We start from the raw sequence: 13238 nt of genomic DNA on the forward strand, positions 1-13238 counted from the left end.
GGGGGGCGGGGGTGCTCCCCGCACGTCGGGGCGCCGACCAAGCCTGGGGAGAGCAACGGGAGGCCGAGCCGAGCAGAGGATGGGGGCCAACTGGGAGCTCGCCACTCGGGCGCACTGGCCCCCTTGCTGCTGAACGGGGGCGGGGGGGGGCGAGGGGGATCCTCCGCCAGTGGCGGTGTCCGCGCAAACATCTGGCACCGCTCCCCTCGCTGGCCCGGGAAATCGAGAATTGGTGGGTATGTGCTTCGCATGCGCGCCTCGCACGGCTACCCGGGGAGGTCAGCCGGGCGCACGCACGACGCCCCCGGCCCACGGCCATGCTGACGGCCCGCCCCGCCCCGGCCCGCCCCGGCCCGCCCCCCGGGACCCTACGCACCGGGGGGCACCCCCCCCCCGCCCGCCGTGCCCCAGCACCCTGCCTCTCGCCAAAGGCCCCCCGCCCCCCCCGCGCCCGTGTGTGGTGTCCCGCCATACAGGCGGGCGCGTCCGAGCGCCGAGGCGCGCGCCCAGTCCCCGCGCCAAGCGGAGAACGTCTGACACATATCGATCCCAGATTCGATGCCAATGGCGGGTGTATCTCTTCGGCCCCGGAGCCCCCGAGGCCAGGAGGGCGGGCCGGCCACGGCAGACGGGCCTGGCGCCGCCTGGCGCGCCGCACGAGCTTGCGACTGCGCACCTCCGCCCGCGCCCTTGCGCGCTCGGCCAGACGCCGCAATGCCGCATGCAGCTGGTGGCCTGAGCGCCCCTATCCTCCCCCCCCCGGCCCCCCCCCCTGGGGCAGGCGGCGGGAGGTGGCTTACCGCAGAATTTGGCCGGCTTATCTCGCCGCCGGTGGCCGTGGACGCGCCCACCCCAGCACCCCCGGGTTTCATGTGTGCCCCACCTCTCTCTGCCTCGTCAAGCCTCATTGCCCGCCCACCAAACGGCACGCTGCCACGCCTTTGTCCCCACTCGACGAGTGGGGGAGAGAGAGAGAGAGGGGCGGGGGAGAAGGACACCGGACGCGCATGCCCACCAGGGATGGCCTCGATTGTGTGTGTGTGTGCGCACACGCATGTACCCCCGCCCGGCTTTTGGGGCGCGTCCTCAGGCGAGCGCCGGGCGCCTGCGTGCCGGGGGGGGGGGGGGCCGAAAAACAGCCGGCCCGCTGGAATTTCTCCCGCCCCTTCCCCCCACATGCCCCGCGTCTCGGTCCTGCAACGTTGCGAGCCTGTAACCGGCCACAAACGGGGTGGGGGCACCCCCCCCCCCAGCCGGCGTTCTTCCCCTCCGGGCCCCCAGGGGGGCGAGGGAACGCGGTGCGTGAGCGGCGTCGTGTTCTTCTCCATCAACGGGCCGGGGTCACATTGGGCCGAACGGGGGCGGCGGGGGGGGGGTATTATTGTGCGATTTTTCGCCAGCGTTGCCCTCTCCCCTTGGCCCCGGCCGCGGCTCTCTCCCAACACAAGACGGGCTCATCATTGGTGGGCATCTCACCCGAAAGATCGGCAGGCCGGCGGGGGGGGGGGGGGAGGCGGGCTGGCGAACGACGCCCACACACGAGCATAGCCCGGGGGCGGGGGGGGGGGACTGACAAGCACGACAGCCGGCGGCTGTGGCGGTGGCGCAGCGGTGCCGCGCGCCGCGGCCGGTCCACCGGCGCACCGCGTTCCCCCGAATAGCGCCCCTGGGGGCAGGGCAGGGGCGCCAGGCCTCGGGTTTCGGGGGAGCGGCATGGGCCGATGTGCCGGAGGCGCACCGGGCCCGCTCGCTTCGGGGCCCGGGGCCGACGCGTTGCGCCCCGCCTCGAACATATTTCCTCGCCCCCGGCGCTCGGGTTCCCTCCCCCCCCGCGTCTTCGGGGGCCGGTGGCTGCGCTCCCCGAAGACGTGGGGGTTCGACGCGCGTGCCACTTCCCCCCCCCCTTGGGAGGGAGCTTCGGTCTGGACAGGCCACGGACACACGGACACACGGACACACGGACACACGGACACACACACACACATGCACGCACACACAGACATGCACCCGGCGCATGCCGCGAGAGGGCGTGCCGGAGCTCGTCACATGTGGGCCAAGCGCGCAATGTCCCGCCCCGCCCCCAGCGAATGGCAGATTCGGGCGCCCGCTCGTCGACCCCCCCCGAAGGGATGGCACCGGGCGTCCGCCGATCGGATATGTCGCTCACCGGGGTCCGCTGAGTGCCGGCGGCGACGGCCGGTACGCGACGACAGCCAGGCGTCCGGGTGTCCCAAGCTGCTCTGCGCCCGCCCCCCCCCCCCCCACCTCATATACATGCTCGGGGAGACCCGGGCGGACAGGGACCTGCGACCGAGCCGTAGCCGAGGGCCGCCTTGGACACCCCGAAGCAAGGCAGCCCGCGCTAACACCTGTTCCGGCCCTCCCCCGGGCGGCAGGCCGACGAGCAGCAGGCAGCGGGCGCGCAGGGCCGGGAGCGCTGGTCGTGAAGCCGGCGCGCCGCCGCCAGCCACCCACGGGCGCTCCCTCCCCCACGCCCCCCCAGGGGCCGTCCGTAAAGGAGCCGGCTGACTCCCACCAGGCGGCGGGGCCCTGCACATGGGGCAAAACCGCCACCACGCCCTCACCAAACGGCCGCGAGCACACGTCCGGCCCTCTGACCCAGCGGTGCACGTCCCTCGGCGCCCTGGGCCCCCGGGTGGGGCCATGGACGCTCGCGCGCGCGCGCGCGCGCGCGTGGCTAGGGGCACCCCGCCGCCGGGAGCAGCCCCGCCGGAAGAGGGGGCGAGAGAAGGGCAGGCCAAGAAGCTGGGCGGGCGACGGACGGCCCGCCTGCCGCGTGGTGGGCGATCCGGCGATGCACGGAGGCCCCCACTCGCGGCACAAAAGCCATGTCAATGGCCCGACCCCGGGGTGAAAGCCACCCCTCCACGGGGCGACCATTCCCCCCCCCCCCCCCCGCCCCCCTACCAGCACCCAGTGCGCACTCCGTCTTACGAGCGCCTCCGTTGCTGGCCGGGCCCACGCTCCCCGGCTGACGCACATCAAGCGGCAAGGGAAAACCGCCGCGGCGGCTGCCCAGCCGCCGGGAGGCCAGGGCCTCCTTCGAGGAGCCCGCGCCCGGGACCGTCAGCGCGCGCCCTGGGTTTTTAATTGCCGCGCGTCGGCGCTGAGCCGCGGCCACGGTCGCGAGTCGCGGCCAGGCCACACGAGAGACACGCCCCCCCCCCCCCTGCCGCCCCTCGTGCAACACGGGCCGCCCGCATGCGCCCTCCGCCGCCGGTCTCGAGGGCCCTCCCCCCCCCATGACATCGGGCGGCGAAATGGAAATCCTGTCCGTTGGCAGATGAGGATGGCATGATGCCCTCGCCCGACCCGGTGTGTTTGCCGGCCTCGGCCTCCCCCCCCCCTCCCCGTCTGGGGCCGGCCGCCGGAGGCGCGCACAACTGTGCTGCCGCGCGCGCGTCTGGCGTTCGCCGCACGGCGCAGCGGAGGGCCGCCCGGGGGTGGCTCCAGTCCCCCCCCCCCCTCTACGACATGCTCTTCCTCCCTGTGGGCGCCACAAGAAAAGAGCCGCACCACGGATCGCGCGCCGAACGCACGGGACGGGGTCCAGGCCGTCACCAGTTATGGCACCATGCTGACGGAATCGGGCATGCACCGCGGGGCCTGCCCCAGGCCAGGGAGGGGGAGGCCCGGGGACGTGTCCTTGCCCCTCGTGTCCCCCCGGAAAAGAACGGACCGGCCCACCTGCGCACCGTGCCGTCCCCTCGCCACTCCCCCCCCCCCGCAGTGCCCATTGCTTAGCAAGCCTACGTCGGTTGCCCGGCCATCGGCCGGCCGGTCGGTCGGTCGGGACCTTCATGTCACCATCCTTCGCCTGCATGTGCGGCTGCCCCCCCCCCCCCTCTCGCCAGGGTGCTGGGGCGGCCGGGCGCCCAAAGAGTCGGGACCGATTGAAACACGGTCGGGGTGCCGCGGGCAGGTTCGCGCGCCCGGCGCGTGTGCCGCGCCAATTTTACCCGGACCCCACTGCTCCCGCCGGCCTTCCTCCCCCGGCTCCGGCGCCAGGCCCGACAACATCAGACCACCCCGGCGGCAGTGGCTCGTCCACACAACCACCATCGGTCGGCAACCGTTTCACCACTCCCTGGCGAACCCCCAGGCCCCCCCTGCGCGCCCCCACGAACACGACCCCGCCTGCCCGCCCGCCCGCCCGCCCACCGTGCCCTGGCAGGGACGCCCAATCTGCTATGGGAGAATGCGGTACTGGAAGCAGGACGATCCGACAAATCAGACGCCGGCCTGCTGCGGGTGCCCCAACGCAGCATGGCCAAGCCCGGATGCGGACGGAAAAAGCAGCACAAAAGAGGATGTATTGGGGGGGGGGGGATGAAGAGAAAGGACACGCAGGCAGGGAGGAAAGGAGCAGATATTCCCTCGTGCCCCCCCTCCTCTTTCTCTCTCTGGCTCGCTCGCACAAGCAAAGGGCCAGCAGAAAGAGAGGGGCAGAAGAGGGAAAGGGAAGGGGCTGGGCCTGTCTCTTGCTTTAGTTGCCGCGGTCCGGGAGCTGCTGCATGTCAGCCCCCTCGTCGTCGCCGGCATCGCGCATCTCCTCGTCCTCATCTTCCTCCTCGCCCTGCGCCACCACCAGGTCAATCGACCCCTGGCCATCGCAGCCCAGGTACGAGTCGCTGATGAGGTAGATGTTGTAGGTGTGCTTCCCGGCGGTCGGGGGGACAAAGCTCAAGGACAGGTCAAGCGACTTCTGGAGAGTCACACGCTGCGCGCGCGCGGGGGGGCAGGGCGGGAGGAGGGAGAGAGGGCGAAACAAAAGAAAGAAGAAAGGGAAGAAGAAAGGGAAGAAGAAAGAGAAAGAGAATGGTTAGAAGAGACATGGCTCGCGGGAACAGCAGCAGAGACAGAAAGAGCCCCGCATCTCGCACACGCGCGCACCTTAATCTCAAACAGCGTGTTCGAAGCCAGATCGCCGATAACCACCCACCAGGACTCGTCCTTCGGGTGGGGATAGTACGGGGCAATGACATCGCCCACCTCCTCCGGCTCCTCGTCCTCGGCCAGCTCCTCGTCCGGGTCGCGCACAAGCTGGATGCTGACCTCCACCTCGTCGCTGGTGGTGATCTCCTCGGCCGGCGTGGCCACCTCGTAGGAGATGTCCACATCCGGGTACCGGTTGCAGTAGGCAGCCACCTCCTCCAGCTGGCGGTTGGTCAGACCGGCCAGCAGCTGATCCCGGTCCTCGTCCTCCAGGCCCTGGATGTCGTGCACGGTGGCCACCCCGAGGGACTGGGCCTTGGCCAGCAGATCCGGCCCAAAGTGCGGGACCTGGCGCAGCATCGGCTCCGTGTCCCACTGGGCCTGGACCAGCATCTGGGAGATGTCCATGGCCGCCAGGGCCGGCGTCAGCCAGCTATTGGAGGAAATGACATCGATGCAGGCCCGGAGCAGGACCAGCGCCCGGCCAACGACCAGCTTCCGGTCGGCCTCCAGGTCGGCCGGCAGGGCGAACCGCGAGAAATGCGCCTGCAGCAGCAGGAAGGCCTTGGTATGCGGGTCGTTGAAGGCCCGGTCGGCCGGCAGCTTGAGCTTCACGCGATCATGCAGGCGCTCCAGCAACAGATCCTCCCGATGGCGCATCGGCAGGTCGGAGAACTCGCTGGCCGCCGACAGGATGCTGAGCAGGCCACGCTGGCGGATGCGCGCCGTGAGCGACCGCGCAAAGTACTATGTGTGCCGCACAGGGGGGTGTCAGTATACCATGCGGAGCAATGTGCCACGGGTGGGTGAATGGAGTGGGGGCGGAGAGGACAGAGAGGACAGAGAGAGCAGAGAGAGCAGAGAGAATAGAGAGAATAGAGAGAATAGAGAGAGAGAGAGAGAGGACAGAGAGATGGGCAGGAGCAAACCCAAGAGACAACCGTACCTCGATCGTGGTGTACTGGATGTTGTAGAAGGCCGCAATGCGGCCCAAATTCAGCGGAGCAACCGAGTCCTCCTCAATCTCAATGCACTTGGACTCGCTCAGGTCCACCAGGGTATCCTCCGCCAGCTTGGACAGGTACTCGTTGATATGGTCACTGTCCACCCCCTCCAGACTGTAGTAGTTGGGGTTGCGCGTCAGGCGCTGGAAGAAGTACGTCCAGGTGAAGTAGTCCAGCGCATCCTGGAAGCAGCCAATCACATCGGCACACACTTCGGCATTGATGTGGTCGTGCAGCCGGTGCGGCAGGTGGCTCTCCACCGGCAGCGCCTCGAAGAGGAACTTCTTCAGGTAGTCCCGCGAGGCGGCCGGGCACAAGACCAGCGCATAGGCCGCATCGTCCTCCAGCGGCCGACAGGCCCGGCCCAGCATCTGATGAATGTCCGCCAGGGGATACGTCACATACCGATGCTCCCGACCATCGAAGGCCTGGGTCCCGTGGAGAACCACCAACGAGGAGACCATCCCCCGGGGCATGCCCCAGCAGGTGGCCGCCGTGGCCACCACCACCTGGATGGCCCCGGCCGCGAAGAGGGTCTCCACGGTCCGACGCTCCAGCGACGACATGGCCTCATGGTAGTAGGCAATGCCACAGGGCAGCAACTCCTGCAGAGTGGCATCCCCAGCGAAGACCGGCAGGAAGCGCTCGATCTCGGCCGGCGGCACATGCAGGAAGGCGGTTCGATCGCCGGCCGCCTCGGCCAGGCCCTGCAACTCCAGGGCCGTCAGCCGGGCCTGGCGCCGGGAGGCCGTGAAGACGATGGCCGGCTTGCCGCCCTGCGCGGCGATGGCCCGGAAGGTGGGCTTCGCCATGGCCAACATCAGCGACTGGTGATGGCTGATGCCGAACCCCTGGATGCTGATCTCCAGCGGCACCGGCCGCACGCTCGGGTGGAAGTTGAACACGGCAAAGGGCTTCACATGCAGCCAGGCCGCCACATCGCGCGCATTGGCCAAAGGATAGGACAAGCCCACCAGGCGCACCGGGTGCTCGGTACGCGACCGGATCAAATTCAACCGCGACAGGACCACCTCAATGGTGGGCCCCAGGGAATCGCTGCCCAGCAGGTGCAGCTCATCGGCGATGAAGAGATCCACCGACTGGACATTGCGCCGGCGCATCCACCGGCGGGACAGGACATCCCAATGGCTCGGCACCGTCAGCACGATGTCCCCCACTTCCAGGAGCTTCAAATCGGCCGACGACTCGCCGGTCAGCACGACCACATGCTTGTTGAGCTCGGCAAACTTGCCGCGCCACTCGGTGGCCAGCTCCTCCAGCGCCTCGGCCCGGGGGGTCATGTAGACCACGCGGCTCCGAGCGCCGGGGGCCTGCTGCTGCCAAAGTCGCAGCATGGCCAGCTCCGCACACAGGGTCTTCCCGGACCCGGTGCGCGCACACACCAGGGCATTCTCATTGGAATTGAAGAGCACCGGGAAGCACTGGGTCTGCACCGGATTGAAGTACTTGATGGCACCCTGGTAGATGCGCACAAACTCCGGCCGGCCGAGGGCCGACACCAGCTGCGGCTGCAAGTCATGCAGCTCCGTGTGCGGGGGGAACTGCTCCGGCAGGATCATGTTCTTCAGGGACACCGGACGCGTGGTCGGGGCCGTGAGCCAACGCTCGGAGATGATCTTGACAAAGTAATTCGGCGCCAAGGGCTCGAACACCGGCACCGTGAAGTCCATATAGTGGTCCTCCTGGCTGTAGCGGGCCTTCAGCACGAAGGTGTCATGATAGAGGATGGTCTCCTGGTCGACATCCTGCACCAGGACCAGGAAGGTTTCGGCCGCGCCATGGACACGCTCCGTGAACTCGAAGTCCGGGGTGATGGTCAGCGACATGCGCAGCAGCGACCGCGACAGCGGCAGGACATCGATGGCCAGCAGCAACTTCGGCACTTGGTGGATGGCCTGGTACAGGGTCTTGCCGAGGTACGACTGCCGGACCAGCTCTCCCAGCTCGATGTAGCTCAAATCCGCCAGCCGGTCAAAGGACAGCCCCTTGGTTTCGAGGCTGGCCACCGTGGCCGCCGGCAGGTGGGGGAATTGCCGCAGCGGGGACATCGACAGCCAGCACCGCTTGTCCACGATCTTGCAGAAGTCCAGCGTCTTCTCGGTCATGGAGGCCCACCGGCGCTCGAGGCAAATCTCGTGCATGGCTCGGGCCAGACGCCCGGCCGACTGCGTGATGTACACCATGTCCGACAGCAGGGCAAAGCCATCCAGCCGCAGGCGCGAAATGTACGACTGCAGCAGGACATTCACCTTGGCCGAGGGCTCGTCCACCGACTCGCGCACCGGGATCGGCACATTCTCCAGGAGCTTCTGCAATTCGAGCTTCTCCTCCGACCGGACGGAAATGTACTTGAACTCCTCGGCCAGGGAAAACACCCGGAGCAGCTCGATCTCGGTCATGGTCGGGCGCAGGTGATTGCTGAAGGCCACCATCGTCCCGTGGGTGATGTAGTAATGCGAGGCAATGCGGCCCAGCTCGGTGGCCTGCAGGCGCCCGGACTGGCGATCATACCGGACCAGCTGGTGCCGGTCCAGGGCACTGGCCGCCGCGTGGATCAGGTCGGTCCGGCGCTGCAGCAGGGTCGGATCGCGGGCCAACTCCTCGGCCGGGACTTGGTATGTGCCCGGCGAATGGAGCATGCGCACATGCAGGTACGTGTACTCCAGCCACCGGACGGCATCCGCCCGGTTGGTCACGGTCCCCAGGACAATCTCGGCATTCAGGTTGTCCGTCAGGCGGGAAATGAACTGCGACTCGATGGGCAGCTGCTGATTCAGCAGCGACAGATAATACTGCAGCTCATTGTGCGTGGTGATGAGGATGCCCTCGCCGAAGGTGTCATACTGCGGCCGGCCGGCACGACCGACCATCTGCATGACATCCTGCGGGGAGAGTTCCACCCAGGCTCCCTTCTCCGGGTTGTACACCTGGGTGCCCTTGATGATGACCGCGTGCGCCGGCAGGTTAACACCCCAGGCCAGGGTGGCCGTGGAAACCAACACCCGGATGTGGCCCCCGGCAAAGAGATCCTCCACCAGGGTCCGGTCCTCGCGCGTCAGACCGGCATGATGGATGCCAAAACCCAAGGGCAGGAGGGCCTGCAGGTCCGGGCTGGTGGCATTGCGCGCCTCGGTGCGCAGGATCTCCCGCGAGCCGGCATCCTCGGCCACAAAGTGCCCGAGGGTCTCCCGCTCGAGGGCCAGGTCGGCCACCATCTTGGCGGTCTTGGCCGTGTCATTACGCGAGTGGACAAAGACAATGACCTGCTGCTGCTTCCGGCAGAAGTCCAATGTCTTCTCGTAGGTGATGTCATTGGACACCTGGAAGCGCCGGAGGGCCCGCTTCTCCGTGATGCCGATGAAGCTCATCTGCAGGGGACACGGCCGGAAGGACGAATCGAAGTAGTACAGCCCACGGGCCGGGTCCACGCGCATGAAGGCCGCCACGTCGCGGTAATTCGGCAGCGTGGCCGACAGGGCCACCAGGCGCACCGGCTCGCGGGTTTGCTCGATATGGCGAATGGTACGCGAAATGACCGACTCCAGCACCGGGCCACGATCATCATGCAGCAGGTGCACCTCATCGATGATGATCAGGCTCACCAGGTTGGTGTATGACCGGTCGTTGGCCTTGCGAGTGATGATGTCCCACTTTTCCGGCGTGGTGACGATGATTTGGGTCTCGGCAATTTGGGCCTTGGTCAGCTGCGCGTCACCGGTCAACTCGGCCACATTGACCCCGAGGTAGGCCAAGCGCGAGCGGAAGTTCCCGACCATCTCCTGCACCAGGGCCTTCATCGGGGCGATGTAGACAATCTTGAAGTCCCCCAGACGCAGGGACCCATCGGCCTCGCGGAAGTGGCTGATGGCCCGCAGGGCAGTCAGCATGGCCACATTGGTCTTACCGGCACCGGTCGGCGCACAGATCAACATATTCTCGTCACTCTGGAAGGCACAGGGGAAGACCCGGCTCTGCACGCGATTCAGGCTGGTGGCCGAGGGGAAGGCATCCTTGGCCCAGGCTGGCAGGCTGCTGATCGGCACCAGCTCCTCGCCGGCGGCCAGGGGGGCCGGCTGGCTGTACGGCACCAGGACCTCCTCGTAGCCACGATGCGGCGTCCGGGTGGTCCCCTCCGGCAGGGTGACCTTGGTGTTGGACATCAAATGCCCGCCCTGGGTGAAGGCCAGCGACTCCAGGTCGATGTTGCTCCGGGGGATGACCGTCAGTGGGCGGCCATCCGGGCCGGTGAACTGCGAGTCCGGCCCGGCGTCGGCCGCCTGGGAGCCGCCGGCCGCCGGCCGCGGAGCTCCGCCAGAGCCGCCGGCCGCCGGGGCGTCGCTGGCCCGCAGGCTCGGGTCCAGGAGCTGGGCCAGGATCGGCTGCAGCGAGGGGTCCTGGCGCATGCGTGCCTCCAGGGCCTGGCGATCGGCCGGGTTTTGGGCCTGGTGGAAGCGCGTGCAATACAGGACGACATTGCGGTTGCGCGTCAGCAGCCGAATCAGCGGGAAGACCTTCTCATTGGGGCCGAAGAAGTCCACCAGGCCGGACTCGCTGTCACGCAGGGAGGTGGCCTCCTCCAGGATGTCCAGAATCTCGTTGGCGCTGTTGAAGCGGGTCTGCTCATCCGGGAAGAAGGGCTGCAATTGGGCCTGCAGCCACTGGGCACCGACCTGATGAGGCTGCAGCCGGGCCTGGCTGGAGCCGGCGCCGGCGCCGGCCGGGGCCGCCATCACCGAGGCGGTCCCGGCGCCGGGGCCGCCTTCACCGCTGGGGATCAAATCCGACGCGCGGATTTGCTGGTCCATGGCCAGCTCGTCGCCCTCGTCCTGGTCGAGGTGGTCATCATCCAGCGCCTCGTAGGAGAGGGCGCTCTGGCCGGAGGCGGCCTCGGCATTGGCGGCCGCCTCGTCGTCATCGGCGTCAAAGAGCACCGACACTCCGACGTCGGCCGTGGTGGCGGACACCACATTCCCGGTGTCGGACCCGAAGTCGGTGATGGCGCGGCCGAGGTTCAGCAGCTGGGAGAACCGATCGGTGGAGAGGGTGGCCCCGGTCCCGAGCAGGGCCTCCACTTGGGTCTTGCGGTCGTGGTCGCGCAGCTTGTCGTCCTTCAGGATGGACAGGATCTCGTCGGTGGCCCCGCGAACAATGTCCTGCGGCATGCCATCCAGGAACTGCTGCACGAAGGTGAGCATATGCTCGAAGGCCTCGCGCGTCTGCGTCGTCCGCGGAACGTAGGCACCACTCTGTGCATGTGGTGGGAGGGGGGGGGGGACACATGGTCAGGGGGGGAAGGGGGGGGGCCGAGGCCGAGAGCGCAGGGTGTGGGGAGCATGGGGGACAGGGAATCCCGGGGGAAGAGGGGGGGGGGGACGCACCTCGAGCTCGTTGAAGGTGTCCAGGAAGGAGACATTGCCCGAGCGCTTGGCTCGCTTCTGGCGATGCTCCTGCTCCTCCTTATGCAGTCTATTGCAGGAAGAGGGGGAGAGGAAAGGGCAGGTCGAGGCAGGGGAGGGGGGAGAGCAGAGAGTCAGCGACATGTGAGTGGGGGCGACATGGGCCAGGGATGGGAGCACAACATACCGGCGCTTCTCGGAGATCACCTTCTCGTCGAAGGTGTCCCGGGCAATGCGAGTGCCAAAGGAGTCCTTGGTGATACGACCGGCCAGGGACTCCGGCGTGCCCTTGGGCTCGTCGACAAAGTGGGTCCTGCGGGGCGACAGTTGGTGGGGGGGGGTTAGACTCGGCCGGGGAGAGGCAGAGAGGGCCGGGCGGGCACGAGTAACCAGCGAGCAACCAGCTAGGGGAAGGAAGAGGAACGAAGCAGAGGGAGGAGGGGGGAGACTGGGAGCCGTGCGCACCGCTTGGTCTCGATGACATTGCTCGACACCTGATGGTAGTCATACTGCTTCTGACGGGCAATATTCTCAGCCATGGTGGACGACGGGGGACCTCACGCGGGCTGCAGGGGCCAGCGGGTGGTTGAAGATGAAAGACGGGGGGGAGGGGGGGGGGGAGGAGGGCCGAGTGGGCGCGAAAGCCACGGGGCAACCTGCCGAAATGCGGCCGGGGTGGAGGGGGCGGGGAAGAGAGGGGGAGGGGGCGGGGAAGGGGGATCGAGGCAAAGAAAGGAGGGAGGAAGGTCGGGGGGGGGGGAGGAGGAGGAGGAGAGGGGCCTTTCCTGCGAGTTGATCTGGCAGCTTCACCAACGGGCAGAGGTGCAAGGGTGCCTCTTCGATTGGACAGGGGGTGGGGGGGGGGGAGGGCGCGCGGATAGAGGCTAGCACCAACGCGCGTGGGCGACGGAGGAAGCGGAAAGCAAAGAGGCATGCTGCACAGGGCACAGGCCCCCCACTCTGGGGGGAATAATGCGCGCGCGCGCGCGGCCGGCGCCCGGCGAATGACCGGGAAAAAGCGCCCGCCTCTGGCGCAATGCCCGCGCGCGCGCGCGCGCGTTTGCGGGGGCCTGTCTCCGTGTCTCTCTCTGTCTCTTTCGGCCCAGCTCCTTTGCGGGCATGCGTGCGTGGGTATGCGTGGGGGCGCGGGCCAGGCGGCCCAGCGGGGGGAGGGCGTTCTCCCGGCCCCGCGCGCGTGCGCGCGCGCCCGTGCGGCGAAAACAGGAGGACACTCTGGCGGGGCTCAACGGACGCAGGCAGTGGGTTGGCAGTGCGCCGGCAGCTCCCGCCGGATATGGGCGTGGGCGCCGGCCGGCGGGAGGTCCAGCCCAGGGACCGTTGCTTGCTTGCTTGCCTGCTTGCGGCGGCGCGCGGCCTTCGCGGGCGCCATCACCGGCATGATTGGATCACGCAGGTCGCGGCGGTGTTTAGGTTCAGTGGTGAATGGTGTTTTGTGGGGGTGTGACTCGCTGATCGTCCTGAACGCCGTGGGCTCCCAACCGGCCAAGTATCCCTCCCTTTTTTATACGGGCCCATATTTGCGGAGGGGTGTTTCTGAGCCCTCCAGGCCTTTCGGTTGTCAGTTTCTTGTTGTCCCCCCCGGCGGGGCTCGTCCGCCCGGCTCTTCTCCTCCCGGAGCGCGCGCACCAGGCGGCAGCGGGGCGGGGGCCGGCGGGGGGGGGGGGGGCATCTGGCCCTAAACCGGGCTTTTCTTTATGCCTGCCAGGCCGGCAGGGTGGCAGCCGATCTTTCTTCCTCCCTCTCCTGCCGGGTGCCTGCTGCTGTTCGACGCGGGTGTGTGAAAATACCTTGCCTGTTGCGAACGCACCGCGGCCGGGGGGGGGGGGGGGGGGGGGGGGGG

At 68.2% G+C, this 13238-nt stretch overlaps 1 protein-coding gene across 1 annotated transcript; it reads right to left on the reverse strand.

Moving 5' to 3' along the window:
- Positions 1-4317: 4317 nt before the first annotated feature.
- H696_04341 (hypothetical protein) lies at positions 4318-11989 on the reverse strand. Its single transcript, XM_009498217.1, has 6 exons — positions 11843-11989; positions 11565-11690; positions 11360-11447; positions 5903-11227; positions 4915-5703; positions 4318-4741 (listed from the first exon to the last, which is right to left on the reverse strand). Exons 1-6 carry the CDS (start codon positions 11914-11916, stop codon positions 4508-4510), a joined length of 6636 nt encoding a protein of 2211 aa, XP_009496492.1. The 5' UTR covers positions 11917-11989; the 3' UTR covers positions 4318-4507.
- Between the last annotated feature and the right edge of the window lie 1249 nt (positions 11990-13238).

This window comes from Fonticula alba (genome assembly GCF_000388065.1).
Source record: "Fonticula alba strain ATCC 38817 unplaced genomic scaffold supercont2.7, whole genome shotgun sequence".
Lineage (NCBI taxonomy): Eukaryota > Rotosphaerida > Fonticulaceae > Fonticula > Fonticula alba.